The sequence below is a fragment of the Camellia sinensis genome, chromosome 4, assembly GCF_055761805.1.
Source record: "Camellia sinensis isolate YWXY chromosome 4, ASM5576180v1, whole genome shotgun sequence".
Classification (NCBI taxonomy): Eukaryota; Viridiplantae; Streptophyta; class Magnoliopsida; order Ericales; family Theaceae; genus Camellia; species Camellia sinensis.
The window spans coordinates 162299596-162325369 of NC_138964.1; the positions used below are offsets into that span (position 1 = coordinate 162299596).

At 34.5% G+C, this 25774-nt stretch overlaps 2 protein-coding genes across 3 annotated transcripts; one reads left to right on the forward strand and one right to left on the reverse strand.

Moving 5' to 3' along the window:
- The first annotated feature begins 4503 nt into the window (after positions 1–4503).
- Positions 4504–7997, forward strand: LOC114261024 (LEAF RUST 10 DISEASE-RESISTANCE LOCUS RECEPTOR-LIKE PROTEIN KINASE-like 2.1). Its single transcript, XM_028201229.2, has 3 exons — positions 4504–5506; positions 6427–6462; positions 6620–7997. Exons 1-3 carry the CDS (start codon positions 4717–4719, stop codon positions 7750–7752), a joined length of 1959 nt encoding a protein of 652 aa, XP_028057030.2. The 5' UTR covers positions 4504–4716; the 3' UTR covers positions 7753–7997.
- A 405-nt stretch (positions 7998–8402) lies between these two features.
- On the reverse strand, positions 8403–12712 carry LOC114261023 (LEAF RUST 10 DISEASE-RESISTANCE LOCUS RECEPTOR-LIKE PROTEIN KINASE-like 1.2). Of its 2 annotated transcripts, none has more exons than XM_028201228.2 (4): positions 11704–12712; positions 10055–10087; positions 9707–9967; positions 8403–9611 (listed from the first exon to the last, which is right to left on the reverse strand). In XM_028201228.2, exons 1-4 carry the CDS (start codon positions 12146–12148, stop codon positions 8731–8733), a joined length of 1620 nt encoding a protein of 539 aa, XP_028057029.2. In that variant the 5' UTR covers positions 12149–12712; the 3' UTR covers positions 8403–8730. The 2 variants fall into 2 exon arrangements, with proteins under 2 accessions (XP_028057029.2, XP_082722877.1); XM_082866751.1 differs by lacking the exon at positions 11704–12712 and adding an exon at positions 10323–10835.
- Positions 12713–25774: the final 13062 nt, after the last annotated feature.

Below are 25774 nucleotides of genomic sequence, written 5' to 3' on the forward strand. Positions count from 1 at the left end.
ACATAAAGTTAATGTATTCTATCAACCGTCATACTCTATGACACATCCAATTGATTAGTTTTAATTTGCCTAATCATCATGCATTGTTTACAACAATCAACACTACCCTCCACCGGTAGCCCAAAGCAATTATTTCTATGCAGGAAATAAATGCACAAGTGGATAATGTACCAACATTTCAACTAGATGAGCAATAAAAGATTTGACTACACTCTTTAGTCTCATACATTCCCAATTTCAACATTCTCAATTCAATTCCTCGTTTTCTTCAATTAATTAAATGCATTAATTAATTAAACCAATTAGGGCAAATTACCATAATTCACAAAACAACCCTAAGGTTCCATTTCCATCAATGTCCCAACATTAATCTCATTTCTCTATGCCTAACATGCATATAGGTTTATATAGCTAAAACCCCAACTTTCGTAAAATTTCACAAAGGCCCAAACTTTCTCAAAATTACCCAACAACCCCCAACATATCAAAATGCTAAAATTCAAAGACAAAGTTCATAAGATAGAGTAGGTTATCCCTACCTCGAATGATGGGACGCAACGAAGGAGATGAAGAAACGGAAATGCTCCAAATCCCGAAATTTTCAGATTAAAAGATAGCCTTCGACGATGAACACAACTTTTGTAAAGGCCCAAGGCGAGAAAACAACTCCTACTAGATCAATCCTAAAAGAGAAGTTAGGGTTTTAGTGTGAGGAACTCTCAAAATAGCTTTTTGGAAAAGTAAGAGAGAGAAAGGATGTTGAAAAGTGAACAAAAAGGTCGGATCTCGGCTTTATATAAAAGTCGCCCCGCTCGAGCGTCACTCACAGACTCCCGCTCGAGCGTCAACAATCCCGCTCGAGCGGCGGATACACACTCCCAGAACTTTTGCAGACAGGTCTCCCGCTCAAGCGGCCAATCCCACGCTCAAGCGTCGAACACTGCACAGGAAATACTGGATGGGTGAAACTCCCGCTCGAGCGCCAAAACCCCCGCTCGAGCGGACAAGTCAAAATCTGGGCAACTAGTTTTGGTTTCTAATCTCAACCAACCTGTAACAAATCTGCCCAACACAACCTATAACTCAAATACAAAGTAAGAAAGGATGTACACCAGGTAATAATCAACTACTATCATCCACGGACACATGTCCGGATCACTGTACAACAAGGGTAAACCCGGGATCGCTATAAAAATACTCAAATTAAATTTTTAATTATCATAATGCCAAAATCCATAAAAATAAATAATACTTATCATATGAAATTGTCCACCAAGTCCACTAATAAAATAATAATCCAAGTACTTAAATCATAGTCCTACTCTCGGCCCTCCCACAAGTAAAAACCCTGCGCAACTTTACTCCTCAAAATCTGAAAAAAAATAAAATAAAATAAGGATAAGCTAGACAACCCAGTAAATAACCAGCCATCACTACTAGCTAGATCAAGCATACAAAAAAAAAATAAATAAATAAAAATAGTCGATAACCAATAAATATATTTTTGCTACAATTCAATAAACAATTATTTTGTAAGATGGGTTCATAGTTGAAAATAAACAGTGTAGCAATACATTCTAATTGAAAAGTCAATGAGATAATTCGAAGAAATTTCATTGTTCAAATCGATGGTTCAATATTCAGATGGTTCAATGATGCGATTCACAAAACCCAAGTCTTGGTGACTACGGTCACTTAGCCCGTGACAAGGCCTAGAACCACACATAAGCCGGTGGTAAAGCCCCTAAAGAAACTAGTTTCTATGCCAATAAATAACCTCCATTGGCTAGGGTCCAAATTATAGTCAGACTAGAGTGATGTTCAAAATTCAAACAATACACAACTTTTAAATAAAATATTCGATATTTTCAAAATAAACATTTAGTACAATTTTCAGAATAGTTTCACAAAATATTCAAATAACTTTCATAATAATATTCAATGTTGTTTTATACTTGACCCATATTTTATTTTAAGAGAACATGAATGTTATAAATAAATACTTATAATTTTAAACAATTCAATAGGAATAAAAAAGTACCAACAGTGATAGAGGATTACTTACCTCAAACAGCTAAAATAATATTTCTCAAGCTAATCTCAAATTACCAAGATCCACCTCAATCTCACAAACCTAATAAAATATTATATCACATAAACAATTATTATTGATCACCATGATTCATCCATTATTCTTTTCTTTATAATATAATAATCTAATCCTATAGTCTACAAGTAAATTCCAAAACCCCAAAATACGGCTTCCACAATCTTCAAGACTTATTTTATTCTATTGTTATTTTTTTACATATGTAAACCCATAGCTACTAGCAGTCAAAGCTTGTATCCTACAAATTCACCACCATTAGAATTACCTATCACATATCAGCCCCAAAATACACACACCCAATCAACATACAAGATACTCTGTCTAAAGAAATCCCTTTTTAAGTGCCAAAACAACCCACCGTATTCATATTTTGGCAAAACCGACACCCAATATCAGATTAGACAAATATGTTTATCTTTTCATATTTACCCATACGAATCAAGCTTTGTTATATTAAAACTAAATTAATAGATAGGAGTGCCATTAAAAATCTTACCTCCAAGAGATGATTAGATCAAAATCACCACTCCATGAATCTTCTCCTTTTTTTTTCTTGCAGCAAAACATGTGGGTTTATTAACCTAGTTTCTCAAAATTATAAAATTACCCATCTATGTTATAGAAATTACAATACCATCTCATAACTAATTCCTTGATATTATTAAATGACCCATATAAATTAATTTAATTACTAATCTATCCAAAAATAATTATATACAAAACTTGGGTTTTACGCGTATTGCCATTGCTGTTGTTGTTTGTGGAATTATATACCTTAAATATGTATGGAGCTACTATTGCATAGCTTCTAAAAGATTCTTTAATCAGCGATACTTGGACACACAGACCTTAATTGACCAACCTATACTAATGATCTAGTCAACAACTTAACCCCAGACATCCAATTTATAACACATTTGGAAATATTAAAGGAATTCAACTATAGGTTAATTAATTATATCTCCGGTCAATTGCCAACAAATTAATTACATTTAGCACAAGACATTTAATTGATAACACATATTTGGAAATATTTATAGATATAAACAGATAGTGCATGAAGTCATGATGGTGTAGTGATCAAGCAGGTAGCTGATCAATAGTAGTCACTAATTGATGTTTTCATGCTTTTGTATATGTTTATCAATACAGATATAGTTAAAAATATATATATATTTATCGCAACTCTTCTTTTGGCATTGCAAACAAACTAAGTAGCAAAGCTGATTGTCTTTAAACTTGTTGTTTCTCTGGACTCGCTGATTGGGATCAAGTCTTAAAGGCTATGCATTCAGCCATATCAAAACTTATATATATATTTGGATTACTGCATTTACGCAGTAGAAGTCACTTATTTGTGGAGCTCAATATAAGCGTTTGTTAGGATTTGTTACTAGATGAAAAAAAAAAAATTTAAAAAAAAAAAAAAAAACTTGATTCGACATAAAATGATATCCAAATTTTGTGGCTCTATTTATGTGAAGATAATATATAAGAAAAGCTACACTGAAAATTTCTCACATGGCAATGGTTGTGCTGGTTCACATAAGAGTGCAATAGATTGTTTACACTCCAAGCAAATTTCAATATTGTCCATTAAAGATGTAAGTAAGAGTTCAAGTGGTTTCCAGTCCTTAACCAGTACCTGAATGAGTGTGATTTTGAAGATTATACCTAATTCCTTTGCTGCTCTGCCCATGAGAATTGTTGTATAAGATTGTCTGTGTGAGAATGGCAGGGTTTTAGTGATCTTTGTTTCGTATTTGTTAATTCCAGGGAGTCCAAATGTCACTAATGGCTAATTTGGGCTTGTTGTTTGTCTAGATTGGTTGTCAAGGTTAAATATGTCACCACATTTACTTTGCAAAGTCAACTAACTCAATTCGGTGGGAGCTTCTATTTAGACCCCCCTGATTGATCACTTTGCACCCATCATTTAATTTGACTTTTTTATTAGGATTTTATCTCTTCATAAAATTACCATTAAGAACAGAAACCCTTAAAAAAAATTTCTACACACCCACTTACCCCTCTCCCCCACCCTTGCCACTGCCAAACACAGCCGCTGCCTCTCTGTTGTCCGTCACTATCACCACCAAACCCTCTCCCCCACCCAGAAAAACAAATGAAACTTCATTTTCTTTCTGCTTTATGATAATAATATAACATGAATGGAGATATTGGTATTTTAAATATAGGGTAATAATAAATTTCAAAGCAGTCTATAAAACTTATCAAAAACTTGTAACCTTTGTTTTGCTTGGCATTTCCTATTGTATCATAGACTTTTTCAACAACGTTCAATTAAATACTGGTGAGAACTAACAGACCCTAAACTTATGTTAGCCAAAAAGTTTTCAAATAAATACACTTGTGGCTAATGTTAAAATGATACATTGAGAGAGATAGAGAGCGACATTTAGTTGACTTAAATAAGCATTGGCTTCAGAGTCAGTGATACAAAATATGCTCTCTCATTTTCTCCTATATATGTACAGCTGTAGGTGCTGACCTTGTTAAAATGATAATACATAAATCTATGTCTTCTTTGAGAATGTTGTGGCCACATTTCCTTTGAACATTGATTAGCCTTTTTGTTCAAGCAAATGAGTCCTCAGCTCTTCCAGTCATCTCTTGCACAATTCATCACCCTTCTCCTCATCTTCATCATCTGTACAAAGTCTTGCCATGCTGAGGAAGAAAGATACAACAATTGCAGAAGTCATCCCTACAATTGTGGAAGCATACAGGGTGTCAAATATCCCTTCTGGGGGGATGAGAGAGAGAGATTTTGTGGTCGTGATGAATTTCAGCTGAAATGCATAAATAACCAGTACCCAATTATTCAGATTGACACGCTGACATTCCGCGTGCTTAAGATCAATACAACTAGTAGCACAATGACAATTGCACGAAATGATCTCTGGAATGGTGTTTGTCCCAAGGAATTCAGAAGCACCGCTTTGAAGGCGAGCAACCTTTTTACATATGACGACATGGTTCGCTACCTCTACATGTTTTATGGTTGTACTTCTAATGTGACAGAACAGGTTCGCTACAATTTTACCTGTCTAATAAATGGTAGCAGAAGTAGTGGTGCTTTCTTTGCAGGCTTTGTTGGCCAAAATGTCACTGGATGTGACGTCAATATTGTAGTTCCTGTTCTTTGGACCGCTTATGAGGAGCTGTGGAATGGAAAATTGACACTGCAGCAAGCATTTAATCAAGGGTTTAATGTTGTGTATAACCCAGATGATGTGGTCTGTTCAGCTTGTGAGGCATCCGGTGGGATATGTGGATCTGGATTTGATTTTTCGCAGTCTGGAGACGGCTATGTGACATCTGAGAAATTCCTCTGCTTTTGCCAGGACCAACCTCATCCTTTAGCTTGTGATGGTATAATATCAGCCTTTCTCTTCACATGTGCATTTTGTTTAGCTTCCCCTGTTGCATATTTCTATTACTCATCATGGTAATAAGCTGCTTGTTAATTGCAGTCGACAAATATGTTTCACTATCTTAACTAATTAGCTTAATTGTCTAAGCCATATGATTTTGACCATAAACTAATTGATTAAGTTGGTGCGTAACACTTTTACAATGGAGTGAATCTAGCCCAATTATGCGGGATTTTTGAAAGGGGGTCAACCCATTCCATTTTGTACTCTGCAGAATTGTTGTGGCCAAAACATTAGGTCATCCATCATCTACAAATGTCAAGACTTCCTAGAATCATGGTTGTTAAAGTCGCGATCCATCATCTACTTTCAGAATTGTTATGTCGATGTTATAACAGGATCGCAAGTAGGATCATATAGGATCGCATGTGATCGTGTAGGATCGTATGGGATCGTATAGGATCGTAGATAGGATCGCAAGTAGGATCGTAAATTTTATGATTTTTCATCTTATTTTTAATATTTATCATTTTAATTTTAATTTTTATCTTTTTTTTTTAATAAAAAGTAGGATCTTTACAATCCTCGATCCGATCCTACGATTCGATCCACCAGCCCCTCTCACTCATCCTACTTAGGATCCCGATTTTAATAACCTTACCTAGAATAAGTTGTCTTCGAAGAGTTCTGTACGTGATGCTAAGAAAATGCATTGCATACAAAGATGAGAAGACACTATCTGAAACACATTACAAGTTAGTCTCATAATTATTTAAGCTGTCAGCTTGTATGTTTATACTTCCTCCACAAAATTGTGTAACTGGAACAAAGTGTACCAAAAAAATTGGTGTTGTTTTCGACAATTTTGTCGTTTGTTTTTCTTCAAGGAGTTGCTAATTGCTCCAATTTTGCATGCAGGGGCCAATAGGAAGATGAGGCAGAAGTTGACAATAGGTACCCTTCCTTTTGCTGGTTCCTAGATGCAAAAAAGCCTACTTTTTCCTCTTGTTCAGAAATGAAAAAAAAAAAAAAAAAAAAAAAAAAGGCCAAAATAATATTCAAGGAGTACAATTCATCACTCTAATTAAGCTACCCTTGTTTTTATATACAGGAGCTTCTGCTGCTGGGATGGGAATGTTACTAATGTGTATCATTATCTGCTGCTATAGAAGGAAGCTTTGGTCAAAAAAATTGATTGTATTATGGAAGAAGAAAACAGAAAATGACCAAAATCTTGAGTCCTTCATCAGACATTATAAATCCTTGGCTCCAAAAAGGTATAGCTATTCAGATGTCAAGAAAATAACAAATTCCTTTAGAGACAAACTTGGTCAAGGAGGTTATGGCAGCGTCTACAAAGGAAAGCTACTGGATGGACGTCTTGTGGCAGTGAAGATCTTGAATGCATCCAAGGGAAATGGAGAAGAGTTCATCAATGAGGTTGCAAGCATCAGTAGGACTTCTCATGTCAATGTCGTTGCCTTTCTGGGATTTTGTCTCGAGGGTGGCAAAAGAGCACTAATTTACGAGTTGATGCCTAACGGATCTCTAGAAAAATTTATATATGGTGAAAATCCATTGCAGAATGGTGGGCACCTGGGATTAGAAAAACTGTACCAAATTGCGGTTGGAATAGCTCGAGGACTTGAGTACTTGCACCGCGGATGCAAAACACGGATATTGCATTTTGACATAAAACCTCACAACATTCTTCTAGATGAGGAATTTTGCCCTAAGATCTCTGATTTCGGGCTTGCTAAACTATGCACTACAAAAGAAAGTATAGTATCAATGGTGGGAGCTAGAGGAACCATTGGCTACATTGCTCCAGAAGTATTCAGTAGAAACTTTGGAGGAGTGTCACATAAGTCCGATGTGTACAGTTATGGAATGATGGTTCTTGAAATGGTTGGAGGTCGTAGGAACGTCAATGTTGCAGTGGATCATAGTAGTGAGATATATTTTCCGCACTGGATTTATAAGCGTCTCGAGCAAGATGAGGATCTAGGACTGCATGGTGACATGACTACTGAGGAAGGGGAAATTACAAGGAAGATGATATTAGTTGGTTTGTGGTGCATACAAACCGATCCATCACAGAGGCCATCAATGAGTAAGGTTGTGGAGATGTTGGAAGGTGGCATGGAAGGTTTGGAGATCCCTCCGAAACCCTACTTATCTTCTCCTTCAAGACCACCAATGGATCCTTCAATAACATCGTCAACACTTCAACTTCCTTTTTAAATTATGTATCAGCCATCAAGCCTTAAGAGGGTATGTATTCAACAAATTTGCAACTCTTTCCCTTTTTTCTTTTTCAGTGTGCTTAGAATGATTATTCTGCATCTTCATGCAAGTGTTCATGAGCTCATACAATCATCTTGAATATGTTTATGTCATCCCATAAAGATTACTAGATAACGTCACGGGTAGTACTAAATAATTTAACATGTTTGCAATTTATAAAATCATTTTGAATTTGTTTATAATGAACTCTGTTCCTGTTGATTATATATATTTGTTTAATTATGAGAAGATAAATATGGGAAAGTCTACACTGAAAATTTGTCACATATAATTGGATGAACTGGTTCAATTCAAATTTCAACAGTATCTTTGTTCATGTGGTTGAAAATACCAACCTTTTTTTTTTTTTTTTGAACAGCAGAGAAGTTAACTTTATTAGAATAGGAAAGAGAGAGTACTACATCTGGAATCAAAGCTAGAGACCATTACACCAAAAACCAGCAAAAACGAGCACAAAATAAACAAACAAAACTTCCCCTGCATCAACTGGGGAAGTTAATTCAACCAACAAGAATGGGCTTATTAAAAAAAAAGAAAACCCTCAAAATTCGTTTCTTATTAACAAAAAAAGAAAAAGAAAAAGTAGCTTAATCAAAATGTTTTCTTATTATCAATACTTCTATGAGATAGTCTCATTCACATTAGCAGATACATTTTATTATGACTCAGTTACATTCAGTATATAAATAGTGAATTACATTTCAATCTCCATATGAAACGCATTGCTATTTTACAATCAATTTAATGAAATGACGCAATATATACATCAACTTCAGTATAAAAAAATCCAGTAAAAAGATGGCATAACACTCAAACTCAGCATCTAAGTACATCAACTACTGAAAAAATCTTCAATATGTACTTTGAAAATTTAGTAAAATTTCACAACTTAGCTACTGGCATTAGGTCATATGATCACCTGCTAGGCGAAAGCGTCGGTGACTTGCTCGTCAACAGCACAACATCATCTTCATGGATATCCACCACCTCTGCATTTTTCATCGCGCAATCCTCGCTCTGAATCCCCTTTAGAACCTCCAATACATTTTCCATAGACGGCCTTGAATCACTCTCATTTTGCAGGCATTGAAAAGCCAACTCTGCCACCTTAGTGATCATCTTCCTCACCTCATAGTCCGAGTCAAATCCAAGACGCGGATCAACAAGCTCGTGCAACGCATGATTTTGGATCTTGTTGATAGCCATGGTGGACAAATTGATCTCATGTCGATGCCTACTGATATCCACAGCAGGCTTGGATGATATGAGCTCAACCAAAACAACCCCAAGACTATAAACATCACTCTTGTCAGTTAATTGATAGCATTCGTGATATTGAGGGTCTACATATCCAGGAGTCCCTTGTGGGGCAGTGGAGACATGAGTGACATCATTTGGGAAGAGGCGAGAGAGCCCAAAATCGGCAACTTTGACACAAAAATTGTTGTCAAGGAGGATGTTGTTGGTTTTTACATCTCTGTGAATGACATCTGAAGCGTGGAGATAAGCCAATGCGCTTGCGGTTTCTACGGCAATGCTCATTCGGGTAGTCCAACATAGTGAACCTGGTTTCCCTCGTTCACCGTGGAGATGATCGGCAACGGTGCCATTAGGAATGTACTCATAAACAAGTAGGAGTTCACGACAATGGTGCGTTGTGCACCCATAAAGAGAGACAAGATTTTGGTGACGTAAACGCGTGAGGATCTCGACTTCATTCATGAATTGCTCGACTCTCTTGAAATTGTGCTCATATAATCGCTTGACAGCGACAATGCGTCCATCGCGGAGCTTGCCTAGTCAAGATATATCAAACAGTGACTGTCAAGCAATTGTTGAATATGGTGAAATTTCTCATTTAGTGTATACTAGAGTGGTTCTTTGTAAATACCTTGGTATACTGTACCAAATCCTCCATCTCCAAGTTCTGTTTTTGAATCGAAATTGCTTGTCGCTTTTTCGAGTTCGCTGTAGCTAAAAACTTGGATGTTTAAGTATGTGCCCGCCTTTTCAAGATCTTTCATTGAAGAGCGATGCAAAAAAGTTTTTCGAGATACCCAAGATGAAGTAGCACAACGCTTTTTGTACCGGAAATGATAGATGATGAAAATAAGGCTCATGACAATGATAGTAATTCCTGCTGTGCCAAACCCTGCATGAAAACAGAGTGAGTATACTCTGTTTCGACCTTTTTGGGCTGAAGAGATGGAAGAACAAACTTAATTTTAGGGTATGGTACCTATTAAAAGCTTTCGCCGAACATTTATAATATCTGCAACAATAATCATGAAACACAATAAACCATTAGTACAAATAATCACATTTAGATAAATTATTTATATAAAAAATAAAAAATAAGAAAGTGTAAAACAGAAAACGACCATATAAGAAGAAATAAAGAAAGAAAAGAGGGACAAAGGTTAATTATTTGTCCTAAGACACTGGAAATCTTCTTAAACTTCAAGAATAATAATTATAAAGCACTAAGTACCGATATATTTATTTACCATCATCGTAAGTTTTGAAATGAGGACGATCTGGGCAAAAACAGAGGAATTCATTGTTATTATAACCATAGCACCCGCCACTTTGAGTGTAATCGTTACAATTGGCTTCGCTCCATTGCAAAACAAACCCCTTTCTCAAAACACCGGTATAATTCATTTCCAACAATTTTTTGATCAACTTCCGCTGGTTCATTAACCAAGGCATGGCACAAATCCATTGAAAATTTTTCGTACTCCAAAATTTCCTTGTGAAACACATGAAAGATTGATGTTGAATATGTTTGATCGATAGCATGTGAGCTGCAATCGTAGAAGAAGAGATCCACGTAGCCTAGACTATAGCTAAATGGAGTTCCCTCGATACTAAACTTGTGTCGAGGAATTGGGCATGTATTGTCCAAATCATAGATCGTGGTGGTGGCCAAGTGAAATGAATTGCTAGCATAGATTATGACTTTGAAGATATATATTCATCATCGTCAGAGATTTTTAGAACATTATTGATTGATAAATACATAGAGAATTACTTTTAAAACACTTAATAATTTTTCACCAAGCACACCCTTAATGGGTCCCCCCATAGCATTTATTCAAAGTTTCAGAAGCTATGCTGATATGAAGTTTCACTGTCCTTATGGTCAAAGAAAGACTATAACCACTAACTCCATTGGAAGTTGTTGATTAAGGAATTTAAAACAAGAAAAAAAAAACAAAACAAAACAAAACAAGCAAAGAAAGTCCTGCAAAAATACAATTGGCAGACGAATTTGAAATACATCTTCTTCTTCTTCTTCTTTTTATTCTTTAAAATAGTAATTTAAACACATTGAATAAATTACTGCAAAAAAAACAAAATAGCATACAAGTATGAAGTAAATCTAAGTTTGAATGTGATCAAAGACAAAACTAATATATATAATATTGTCATGTCGCCAGTTATCTTCTGGTTTTGATCGGTTGCTATTCTTCAAGAAGTGCTCTACGGTGAACTAAATCACTAAATCACCACACTCTTAATTAGCACTGTGAATAAAGTAAGTTATTTGAATTCGACTCGTGTTTAGCTCACTAAAATTTTGTTCAATATTAATTCGTTATGTAAACAAGTCAAACTTAAACACATTTAATTTTTGAAACTAAGCTTAAATAACTTGCTACTCAAACTTGACTCATGTTTGGCTGGTTAAAAATTTAAGTGTTTAAACCAAGCTTGAACAACTTAATATTTTGCTTGACTCGGCTTGTTTACCACCCTACTCTCAATGACTTGGCAATGGCAACTAAAAATCGAATAATGGTTTCACTGATGGCAATTTCAATAGTACAAATGCTAATTACTCATTAAAAAAATAATAATAATAAAATAAAATAAGTGGCATACCATCATTTCGACAGTTGCGGGGATGAGTATGGTCCTGACAATGGCAAACAAACACAAGGGAACTAGAATCTGATCCACAAATCCCACCGGATTCCTCACACCCCAAACAAGCCGCATTTTCTGCATAATAAACCACCTCAAAGCCCTGGTTCAAAGCCTCCTGCAGCGACAATGACTTGCTCGAAAGCTCATCCAGAGCCACCCGAAGAACCGGAACTTCAACACTCACTCTGCATAACACTCCCTCAAACTTGGTAACATTTCCAAGCAGCAGAGCCCTCAACAATGACTCGTCCGCGTAAAAGCCCAAACTCTTTCCGCCATCACTTCCCAAATTCGTACACGTAAAATTATTCGACAAGCCTCTAGTAAAATTATTCTGGGTGCAATCGTAAAACATGAATAGATCTCTCACAGCCTGACTGTACCAAAAAAAAGTTGCCATCCAAACTGATATTACTCAAATTCTGAGTACAATAACTATCCCAGAGATCTATTCTCGCGATAGTCATGACATGACTAGATTGATTTATTCCTAGTACTTGAAATGACCGATCGTTGATGGTCACAGTTGGGTACTCGGTATTCTGACACTTTAACTGAAACTGTGGGTGGCCGCAATATTGAGGCCGACCATCTCCCCAAAAGGGATATCTCATGTTGTGTATGTTTGATCCGCAACTGTATGTTTGATTACAAACGTTGTATTGTTGGTTGACCTGACCATAACATGGTTTTGAGATCGCGGTGAAGATTAGTATGGCGACGATGATGGGAGAGAAGAGATTATGGGTATGCATTTGCAGAAGCGGTGGTTGGAAGAATGGCGGTTGGTGGGAGGTGTTGTTTGTTAAGGATTGATCGTTGATGTTAATGAGAATGGTTTTTCAAAAGGAATGAAAGAGATGGGAATGGTTTGCTTGTCAAAGTAATTTATCGTTAAAAAAACAAAGAGTCGTCATTAGCCCAGTTGTTTTTTGACGAGGAAAAGTCAGAGATAGTGAAAGGCTGCTAGTTTCGACGACTATAAAAACATATATATATATATATATATATATATGCTGTTTTCTGAATTTATGGCTTGCAGTAAGGAACTGCCTCAGATGTTTTTCATTTAAGAAAATGTTATATGTGACCCTTTGCTTGATCACACCAGTGCTAAGAATACATAGGTCAAATGTTATAAGAGGTGCGATTCACATTATATAAGACTCACATTATTTATATGATATTTGTGTCTCACTTTATATTTGTATTTATATTTGATCTTTTATGTATTTAGATTTATTAATATATTTAAGTCAAACACAGGCAAAATTGAATAGTTATTTGATTATATAAAATAAGATATGTTTTAATTTTTTTTAAAAAAAGATTATATATGAAACAAGACATAAGCTAACTAAACTATAGGCCTAAAAATTAATTTGTCTCTCTACTTTTTTAAATTTTTTATAAAAAATTTTTAAAAAAAATCAATTCTCAAAATAACCCATAATGAAAAAAGAGTAAGATAACCATCACTTTACTCATTGACAGATGTTAACCAATCTTATTGAAGCATTGTTTAATATCAAATTTTAGGTAAAAAGTACTTTAGAACTCAGTAAATAAATAAATAAATTTTTTTTAAAAAAAATTAATAAAAAATATTTTGAAATAGGTAAAGTATGTTCCATTTTCTTTAGAGAAATGTTAGGGATCATGAAAAGTCTCTCATGAAAATGATCATGAAAGATTTGTGACCCTTAGATTACCTTGATTAGTGTGTGGTGCTTTATTTCTAAGTGTAATCTAAAGGTCACAAATCTTTCATGATCATTTTCATGAAAGATTTTTCATGATACCTAGTATTGCTGCTTTCTTTAATCCTTTTACCATTTTCTTATATTTCAAAAACACTTATTGAGGGATACCAAAAAATAATCTTTACTAATCCATTACTAGACTTCGGAATGGGTGATTGCAATAGTTAAATCTGATCATTGATTAAGACCATTGTTAGTAAAAATTATGTTGAGTTTAGATCGATGACAATCAAGTAATAATTTTAAATGATTAATTTAAGCAGAAAATCAGATGATTGTATAAAGGTTCTAAATGTCTTGAAAGTGCAAAGACTTCTTTAGAACAATTAACAATTAAAAGAAAGAGTATTCAAATAAACAAAGATAACTCTAAATGAAAGTATCTAAGTTTACAAAAACTACTAGTCACAAATTACAGAGAACAAAATTACTCCTTACTTGATAATCTACTCCTAAAACAAAGACTAAGTTATTGTTGGATTGTTGATCCCCCTTCTCTCTACAAACTTCTGACCTTTATAGTTCTTCTTTCTCCTCATTCCTTGATCGATGATCTCATTTCCCTTGGAAACGTCAGGCCACTAACCTCCAACTACTAACCTCCAACTGTAGTTACAACTGCTCCATCATTTTCAAGTCTTCAAAGTTTTACAATTCTTCATATTTCCTATTGAACTAACTTTGCTCCATACTGCCACATGCTCCTCGTCATTTTGAACACTAAATCGACAGAGAAAACATTTCCTTCATAAACCAATTTTCACACAAATCAGTCCACTAAGCCAATAATTATTTAATAAATGTTCCATGACTACTTTTAACAACATGCACTTTGTTAGACTTATTTATTTTGATGATTTATTTAATTATGTTTTGATTTATTTGAAAGAGAAAAATATAATCAAAATTTATTTTGATGATTTTATGTTTTAATAAAATCAAAATTTATTTTGTCCCATTATTTTTCACCTAAACTTTTATCCTAAATGTTGTTAGAATGTATTTAATATTTGATTAAATTAGGAGTTCAAACAGCCCAAAAACAGAGGTTCAAACAGCCTAACACAGCAGCAGTTCAAAAGGTTCAAAAGGTTTAAGTGGAAGATATTCAAATTTGTAATAATGGAGTGAAAGATATTTAAATTAGTAATGATGGAGTACAACGGCTATAAACGGCTATAAATTCAAATGACTACAACGGCTATAAACGGCTATAAATTCAAATGAATACAACGACTATAAACAACTATAATTTTCATTACATATACCAAAGCCTCTAATGTAAACAAGTGACAAGAAAAACCAGAAAATATTCTTTGATCTATAATCACTCACATCTATTCTTTGAAAAATTCTCTGAGAAGTGTTCTTCAATTTTTGTTTACATCATCTCTCAGAAATTATACACTGAGCCTTGTAGCATTAAACTCATCTTTCCTGTGTGAGATTTACAGAAAAATCAAAGATTCATTTTATATATCTATCTTTGAAAGATATTTATTATAAGCTTTCTTTGAAATCAAAAATACCATTTCATTTTGTAAAAGTGTTGCAAACACTGTGTTCTTGAAATCTTAAGAATGATTATGAATCACCTAAGATTTGCAAGGGTTTGAGCTTGTGAAGTCTATGTAAAATCCGTGGAGGATTGCTCCATTTGTAAAGAGGTTGCTAGCACTCCTGTGAAGCTAGAAGTTAGTGGAAAATCTCAAATGAAACTTGAGGAGTGGATGTAGGCTTGGTTGAAACCGAACCACTATAAATCTCTTTGTCTCCTATTCCCTAATCTCTTTACTTTCCTACTAGTGCTATAGCTATCTAATATTCATGTATTAATCATTTGATTTACCCTGTATATTAATTATACTTCATTGTTATTTTGCTTGATCATTCACTGTAAGTTCATCACTGTGCTTGTTAATAATTTGTTGTATTAGTAGTTAACTTTATTGGGGTATTATTAATTTTAATTTGTAAAAACCTAATTCACCCCCCTCTTAGGTTGCTTTTTGGGTAACACTTGGTATCAAAGCCTGGGGCTCTTGTTTAGATTTAACAATCTTGAGTTTTTGATCCATAGCAACCATGTATTCTACTTACTCTGCTGTAGGACAAGCTAGCAATAGGCCACCTCTCTTTGATGATAGTAATTACATTCATTGGAAAGAAAAAATGACTTGTATCTTCAAGCTACCAGTTATGCTTTGTGGCTCATTATCACTAAAGATCCTAAAATCCCTACCAAGGTAGTAGACCATATGAGTGTGCCTAAACTTGAGGATGAATTTGATGAGCGTAATTATAAACTCCTTCAAGCTAATTCTAAAGCCAAGCTTATTCTTGTGTGTGAACTAGATGCAAATAAGTACAATAGAATTTCTGGGTGTATTGCTGCTAAAGAGATTTGGGATAAACTTGAAATCACCTATGAAGGAACTAGCCAAATAAAAGAGTCTCGAATTGACATGCTTATTCATGATTATGAACTCTTTACTATGGAATCATTTGAATTTATTTCTAAGATGTTTTATAAATTTACAATATTATTAACGCTCTAAAATCTCTTGGTAAATCTTATACTAATGGTGAGCTTGTAAGAAAAATACTTAGATCTTTGCCAAATGAATGAGAAGCTAAGGTTACAGCTATCCAAAAAGCAAAAGACCTAACAAAATTAGGCATTGAAGAACTCCTAGGCTCACTCATGGCTCATGAACTTTCAATGATGGATGGTAGCAAAAAGGAAGCCATTTGGGGAGAAAATGATAGAGTAGCCAACCTGTGTCTCATGGCTCTTGGAGAAAAAGAATCCACTCAAGATGAGGTAATTTCTAATTATGTAGAACTTGAAAGTGTTTTCAATGAATTACATGACATATTTAGAAATGTTTGTGTTAAGAATTCTAAATTAAAGAAATTGGTTACTTCTCTTGCAAATGATGTGGGTGTTTTAAAAATAGAAAATGCTACTTTGAAAATTGACTTTACGTCTATTGCCAATGAGAAAAACATTTTGAAAGACAATGTTGAGGATTTAAACAAAACTCTTGAAAATTTTGTAAAAGGAAAAGAAAACCTCAACAAGCTTCTTGGAAATAAAAGATGTGTTTTTGACAAAATAGGCATTGGTTTTGCTCCTCCTAAACCTTTTATGAGATTAAATGTTCTTGAGACTAATCCCCATGGACCCAAAAAAGTATGGGTACCAAGAAAGAAATCAAGATATTTTGTAGGTGGAATCTCAAAGAACACCAACGACTTCGAGAGGAAATGCACAACAAGAGTGTTCAATCTAAAGAGCAAAATCAACTCCTACGAAAAGCAAAATGATGAAATGAAAACCACCAAGATGAACAATAGAGGTAATGTACGGGTAAAGATTCCAAAGAGGTAAATGAAGGTATAACTCCTAACACACCTTTAAGCTTAAAGTTCTATATTCTTTAAGGTGTGATTTGTGTACAATAGGTTGTGTCTAATCATTGTTTCCATGTAACCTAATTGTACTAAGTTTGCTCAGTCATGTTCTGCTAGTTTCTTTCAAACATTCATTGAACTCAAAAATGAGAATTATATTATTTTGATGAATGCCTATTAGAATATGAATGATTCATGTATTCATTAACATTTTATATCATGTCATCCATTACTATGAAAAAGAAATAAGAAGTGATAAATTTTTTTGTGAGCATACTTTTCACATCTTATATATGACTTCATACTAATATATTAATTCCTTTTTGAGTCATATTTTTGTAGAATCAATTTTGATGTCATAGTATGTTTTTGAGATGTATACTATCTATATTTTGAATTCTACATTTGTGATCTCAAGAATATGCTCAATATGAAAATTTCATACTTATATGCTTTACATTGGAATATTTGAATGAGTTGTGAAATTCCTTGATTATGATCCATCAATAATGTCTAAATGAAAAGAAGTATCATATGTTTGTAGAGACATTGCATCTATCCTATTGAATATCTTTTAAATATGGATTATATTGGCATACATCTCATGAAATGCTTTTGATTGATAAATTGTTGAATTAATTGTTTATAACATTCATGTTGTGTTCTATATTGCGTAAAATGTTTTATCACACTTGAGCATGCGGATTGAATTGATGAAAATGCCTCCTGATAATGTTATGTGATTAAATGAGATTGTTGCATCATTTCTTAATAAAACAAAGAGCATAAAACTATTTTTTTATGCATATTATGCTATGCGTTACAACTTGAAAATTCTGAAAAATAGCATTCCAAACTCTTGTTTGATCATTGAATTATTTTTCACCTTTTTAGTTTGTGATAAGAAGTGATTTGTGTTGTATTTTTATTGAGTAATAGTAATTGTTCTATGAATGCTATATTTACACAAAATAGAAAATGGTAACACTAACTTAAGGGGAGAAATCATTTTGCTAACATACTTATTAAACCCTTTTGAGATGAACTTCTCATGAAAGAAAATTGAAGATTAAAAAGCTTCCATCTCTTGAACCTAAGATATGCCTCATATACTCTCTTAAGCTTTTGAGGTAAAAATTCTATCTTATATCCCTTGAGCTAATGTTGTTATTACTTTGATATGAAAAAGATTGATTATGCTTCATATGATTTGCAACGTATACTTTTTGATGATGCTCTTACCTAAAAATCATGCCCATGCTTAAATTTGTGGTACATATTGAAATTCATGATTTTTCTTGGCATATGGATTGCTATACCTTGAGCATGCTTTATTTTTTTTTGGAATTACATTAGCTCCATGAGACTATATTGAGTTTAACCTATTATGAGCAATATTTGGTATTCTACATAATGTTTGAGTTATGATTGTTAAATCTTCTAGATTGTATATTAATATCCTTGGTAGATTGCATGTTAGTATCATTTTGGCATCCTATTTGATATTATTGATGAGAATATTTCAATTATGAGCTTTCATTTATCATATCTCCTGTTGATTTTGCCAAATGAAACAAGGGGAAGAATTTAAAACTTGATTATTTTTTAAAATCCCCTCAGTTTCTATTCTGTTTTTGATATCAAACTTATGAGCTTGCAATTTCACATGTTACTATTTTTTTTTTGTCATTATTGTCAAATGGTATGAGCTTCAATTGTATGATCGTTATGTGCTATCATTTTTTTTTTGGTATCATAGAGCTACCTTGATATGGATGATTATTTGTGCTATGATGAGACTTACATTCTTTCATCCTATGTGTTGTACCATACTCCCTCCTTGTGCTTGATTTTGTTGAAAATGTCATCGGAGGAGAAAAAGAAACTTGATTGTTTTAGTATCTCTGATTATTTTGGTATCTCTATGCTTTTGGTATCTTAATTCATACAGCATGACCTTTGAGCTGATTAGTTGTTGATAATGTAAGAGGAAGATCGTTTTCCTCAAGGAAGAGTGACTTGAACTTTAACTCCATAATTATGCTCTTCCTTGGCAACCTTGTTTAATCTATGCACTGTTATGCCTAATATAGTTTTGAGATAGGTATGCTCTTGCTAAGAAATTGAGAATTAGATCATGCTCAAATGCTTCTCATATACTCATTAACAATTTGGTCTCTCATTATTATTTTTTGTTTGGGCTTAATTTTCTTATTTTTTCTCTGCTTTTTAATTTCATTTTTCAGTACTTAAACATAAGCACAACAACAAATCAAAATACAAATATTTACATAAAAAAATCAAAAAAAAAAAAAACACCCTTCATTTTTTTTTACGGCCACACGCCGATCAAAATAAACATAAAAAAAATAGAAAAAAAAAAAACCTTCATTTTTTTTCAGCCATACGCCGATCTTACTTACTCGCCTCTTCCATCGTTTTCTTCTTCTTTTTATCACCTTGGGCGACCCTTGACGCCCTTGCCCCCGTGCTTTCGTCGAGAGCGACGACTCCCCACTGACTATCAAAGGCCAAGAACGACGTTGCTCCAAATCGGGCCATGGAGGTGGTCTTCCGTTTAAACTCTTTATTTTCGACCTTCAGTGCGCCTATTTCTGCTCGCGCATCCTTATACATGCGTTGGAGCAGAGAGAGTTGGGCATTGACCTGATGGAGCTCACTCGTTCTGTTCTACAATCGGTGATCCAATTTTGTGATTGTCGTCACTATCTCCACACAGGACGTTAGTGTGAAATGATTGGCTTCTATGTCAGATTGAGCTACCATGATTTGCTCAATCGACATCATAAGAAGGTTAGGAAGAGGAATGACAGAAAGAGTAGGAGTAGGGACACTCGGTCCAGCAGAGTTTATGGGATCGTTCAGGTCTGGAAACAAAGTGAGGGGACGGGATACGGAAGCCATGGATTAGAGGTGAGAGGTGTCAAAGAAATGAGTTGCAAAGAAATAGAAGCGAACAGACTGAGGTTTGGCCTCCTCCGTTCAGTTTCTTTTTTTTTTTTTTTTGTCTCTCGATGAGGAAGAAGAAATAGAAAAGAATGGTGAAGAAGAAAATGGAAGAATGTGTGATTAAGAAGAAAGCAAAAGAGAAGAAGACAATAAGGGAGAGGGAGCCGATGTGCGTACAAATCGAGGCCTGCTTTTGTCGGCCAATGACACAAAAGTGAGGCCGCGTGTCAAACGCGTTTATCGAAGGCAAAAGAGTCGCGGGAGAGTTGTATGTGTAAGCATATATGTATATATATGTTTTGAATTGTATAGATGCCATTTATCACTATCATTTTCCTTCTCTTTCAGATTCTGACCCATGATTTCCTTTTGATAATGTCACAGGGGGAGAAATTATATGATGTTATGTATTATTATTTTCAAATTATGGTATTATTTGAGGCCTAATCTGATGATTATGTATTTATCGTTTGATATCTTAGTCTTATATCATGTTGTTGATTAAAGCTTATTTATTACACATGTGCTAACCTATGTATTTAGAAATGAATTCAGGGAGCATGACTTGAGGGGGAGCCTTTCTTACTCCCAAATCAAATCAAAACATCATTGTGTGTCATCATCAAAAAAGGGGAGATTGTTAGACTTATTTATTTTGATGATTTATTTAATTATGTTTTAATTTATTTGGAAGAGAAAAAATAGAATCAAAATTTATTTTGATGATTTATTTGAAAGAAAAAAATATAATCAAAATTTATTTTGATGATTTTATGTTTTAATAAAATCAAAATTTATTTTGTCATATTATTTCTCACCTAAACCTTTATCCTAAATGTTGTTAGAATGTATTTAATATTTGATTAAATCAGGAGTTCAAACAGCCCAAAAATAGAGGTTCAAACAGCCCAGCACAGTAGCAGTTCAAAAGGTTCAAAAGGTTTAAGTGGAAGATATTCAAATTTGTAATAATGGAGTCGAAGATATTCAAATTAGTAATAATGGAATACAACGGCTATAAACGGCTATAAATTCAAATGACTACAACGGCTATAAACGGCTATAATTCAAATGAATACAGCGGCTATAAACGACTATAATTTTCATTACATATACCAAAGCCTCTAATGTAAACAAGTGACAAGAAAAATCAGAAAATATTCTTTGATCTATAATCACTCACATCTATTCTCTGAAAAATTCTCTGAGAAGTGTTTTCAATTTTTGTTTACATCCTCTCTCAGAAATTATACACTGAGCCTTACAGCATTAAGCTCATCTTTCCTGTGTGAGATTTACAGAAAAATCAAAGATTCATTTTATATATCTATTTTTTAGAGATATTTATTGTAAACTTTCTTTGAAAGAAAAAATGTCATTTCATCTTATAAAAGTGTTGCACATACTGTGTTCTTGAAATCTTAAGAGTGATTGTGAATCACCTAAGATTTGCAAGGGTTTGGGCTTGTGAAGTCTATGTAAAATCTGTGGAGGATTGCTCCATTTGTAAAGAGGTTGCTAGCACTCCTGTGAAGCTAGAAGATAGTGGAAAATCTCAAGTGAAGCTTGAGGAGTAGATGTAGGCTTAGTTCAAGCTGAACCACTATAAATCCGTTTGTCTCCTCTTCTTCAATCTCTTTACTTTCCTACTGCTGCTATAGCTATCTAATATTCATGTTTTAATCATTTGATTTACCCTGTATGTTAGTTATACTTCATTGTTATTTTGCTTGATCATTTACTACTAAGTTCATCATTGTACTTGTTAATAATTTGTTGTACTAGTAGTTAATTTTATTGGGGTATTATTAATTTTAATTTGTAGAAACCTAATTCACCCCCCTTTTAGGTTGCTTTTTGGGTAACACACTTAAACAATTCTTTCCTACCTCGTGTCTCTTTGATCAAATGAAAGACTTTTACTTTTGACTTTATTGCCATGTGTCATCAATCAATTGATCCACCTATCAATAGGAAATTTACGAAAATGGGCGCAAACAATACCCCCCTAACTCTTTAAGAATGAGAAGTCTTGAATTCTTGAATAGTTGTATAAAAAGTTAAATTGGCAGCAACCTTTTCAACAAACAAACATATATAAAATATATGCTTACGGCCAAGAAATCTGGTGATCAAACACCACATTATTAATAATCATATGCCACATAATTGGCAAAATCACAACTCAATCCAAGTGAGCTACATTCGATAAAGCATATTAGAAACATTTCAAGTATATGATCTACAAATGGCTAATTAGAACCACCTTCCACAAACACAGTATTTTGTGCAAATACAACTGCTGCAATTTCCTTTGGTCTTGTGTTCATATTTGATGAACACAATTTAGAACAAAAAGGTTTCTTCATGCACTTGAAAATATGATCACATGCTTTCAACTGTTAGTGTTCAACGGTGAAAACACACTTTTGCTTAATTAGTCATAACTTCGAAGATTTAAAGTAAAAAATAAAGGCCACACTCGAATGGCCATTATTTCGCTTGCTTTATATACATTTTTTGAATGTATATTTTCCAAACAATGTTGGTTCATTAACCATTTTATTAAAACTAAGTTTTGGTGTGATCCACATATCCAAACAAGATTTTGAACAACAAAAATCATCAATGGCCTTAAAAACTCATACATGTTGACATCTTGAACAATGTCAAAAATTTTAAATTCATGAACATACGGTCATTCATCATTTTCAGCCATATTTGGCTTAAGATCACACTTTTTTGTTTCACACATTAATGGGTTAGAAACATTTTTTGAAAATCTAGAAAATATTTCTCTTTGTGAAATTTCCCCCTGCCATGGAATTCTTATTCTCATGGCATTTTGTTTTTTCACCCATAACAAGTGATGAATTAACTTTTTCATCATTTACAACCTTTAAAGGCATAGGAAGAACAACTGAAAAGCCACAAATTTTGGCTTCTATAAGAATTTTCAATGTTTCTCTCCATTGGTAAATTTCAACCTCAAAATAATCAATTTGATCACCAAGTTGACCAATCACTGTATCAAAATGATTTCGTATCTCTAACCTCAAATAATATGCCAATGACGTTATTGTTTAAAATTCTTTCCAATCAAGATAATCAATTTTTTCTTGTAAATATAAAATCTCATTCTCACGCCAACGCATCTCCTCTTCACAAAACCAAATCATTTCATCTTGCCTTCGAATTATGGTCATCATTCCAAATTAGGAAGATGTGCCATTGGACGTGCCAAAAATTATTAATAAAAATTATGTTGGGCTTAGATCGACAATAACCAAGCATTAATTCTAAACAAACTATTTAAATAGAAAATCAGACGATTGTATAAATGTTCTAAATACCTTGAAAGTACAAAGACTTCTTTGGGACAATTAACAATTAAAAGAAAGAGTATTCAAATAAATAAAGATAACTCCAAATGAAATTATCCAAATTTACAAGAACTGCTAGTCACAAATTATAGAGAACAAAACTACTCCTAACTTGATAATCTACTCCTAAAATAAAGAGTAAGTTATTGTTGGATTGTTGATCCCCATTCTCTTTGTAAACTTTTGGCCTTTATAATTCTTCTTTCTTCTCTTTCCTTGATCCATGATCTCATTTACCTTGAAAACTGCAGGCCACTATCCTCAAACTGCTGTTGCAACTGTCCCATTTCCCTTAGAAATTGCAGGCCACTAACCTCCAACTGCTGCTGCAACTGCTCCATCACTTAAAAGCCTTCAAATTTTTACAATTCTTCATATTTTCTGTCGAACTAACTTTGCTCCATACTGCCACATGCTCCTCATCATTTTGAACACTAAATCAACAGAGAAAACCTTTCGTTCATAAACCAATTTTCACACAAATCAGTCCACTAAACCGATAATTATTTAATAACTGCTCCATGACTACTTTTAACAATTCATGCACTTAAACAATTCTTTCCTGACTTGTGTCTCTTTGATCAAATGAAAGACTTTTACTTTTGACTTTATTACCATGTGTCATCATTTAATTGATCCACCTATTGATAAGAAATTTACGAAAATGGGTGCGAACAACCACAAAACACTAGAATTAATAAAAATAAATAAAAACAGAAAAACAGAAAAAACTACATACCTTGCAGTGATCATTGCCTATGGAACCATCAGAGTAGAAGCATAAGAAGGCCTTGGCCAGTTCATTATAACCCACAATGCCCTTGGGACACCTCACACATGCCGCAATCCGCCACCGTCTACCAATCAAGCTCTAACCCATCATTCATGGCCCCACCAAACCCGCTAATCAAGTCACTAATCTCATCAATATCTAATTCCATCGCCGTTGCCACCACTTTCTCCTCACAATAATCATACCAATCAATACCCTCCGGCTCGTTCCCCACCTCAAATACATATGACTGGTTCGCACTAGATCTCAAGCACTCTATAGATCACTACAATTAAAGTAAAAACTAAGGTTCAAATCTAATTTCGAGCAAGACAATGGCAAGGTCTCAAAGGTAATGTTGTGACTCACTGTAGACACCCCATTTTTGACCGACCTTGAGACTCAGACGTCACCAGTTGAGCGCTCGGTGATATTGCATATTGTGCTCGTTCAGAAGTTTCAGAGTCTCGGCTGCGAGCCTTGCCTCCGGACTTCCGGACTCTTTTGTGCTTTGCCTCGGTTTGCGAACCAAGCTCCTTTTTTTCTGTTTTCTATTCCCGAAGGGAAGGAGAGGACTCGTAGATCATCTCTCAGTGGCCGTAGGATACGTTTCGTGGTCGTAGGCCGTTTTGCCCGTTTGGAGTCCGGTTTTCGGTTTTTCGGAGCCGTTTGCCGTGTGCCTCGGTTCGGGACCGCTTAACCACCTCCGTTTGCTCCAATTTTTGGCATGCATCTTATTTTCTCCCTTTTGAGGGACACTGCGGTCCGAGAGACCAACTTCGTGGTCGGACACCACTTCCGGTGCCTAACAGCCCACTTTCGGGGCCCCGAACTGCGTGTTTTAGCTCCCGAACCTTCATTCTGTATTTTTGGGCTCCGACCCGAACTTGAGATAGTCATATTTTGAGGTCTTTTTCATGTTTGATTAAGGACCTTTTGCTGTTTGAGATCTCCTACTGCCACTTGCTTCTTTACCCCTCTTTTAGGCCTTTTCTTGCATGATAGTTTAGGCCTACTTGTATTTATTTTCGTGGCTTGTCATAAACTACAAAGTATCTTATTTTGAGCCTCTCTTCAACTTTTTTGAAGGGCTCTCTTCGGTTTGAGATCTCCTACTATCACTTGCCCCTTTATCTCCCTTTTAGGCCAATTTTGGAGGGAAATTTGAATTTCATTTCCCCCCCATTTTTCCCCCTCTTTTCCACCCTCTTCTGTCTATATAACAGACCCCCCAGCTGTGTTTTAGGGGTTAGAAAATTTTGGTTTGGAGCTCTCACATTAAATCTCTCTCTCTCTCTCTACTCTAAGCCTTAGAAAAACCCTTTGATTCTTACACCATTTTCTCACCATCACCTAGCACCACACCACCACTCCATTCCAGCAGCTTGGAGGGTCTTCCCAGAGCTTAGGAGGCAGCATTTCTTGGTCCAAAAGGCTGTCAAAGATTAGTCTTCAAGGGTAAGTCCTCTTCTCCCCTTTTTGACCCTTTTCTTGGTTCACATCTTAGCTCTTTGTGCTTGCATGTTGGGGCTCCGACCCTAACTGAAAATATCATTTTTTTGAGCTTTATTTCATGTTTTCTTAAGGGCCCCTCACTGTTTGAGGCTCCCTTTTTGCACTTGCTTCATTACCTCCTTTGTATGCCATTTTCTTGCATATTATTTTAGGCCTATATGTAAACTGTTTTGAGCTCTAGTCCGAACTGTAAAGAAGCTTATTTT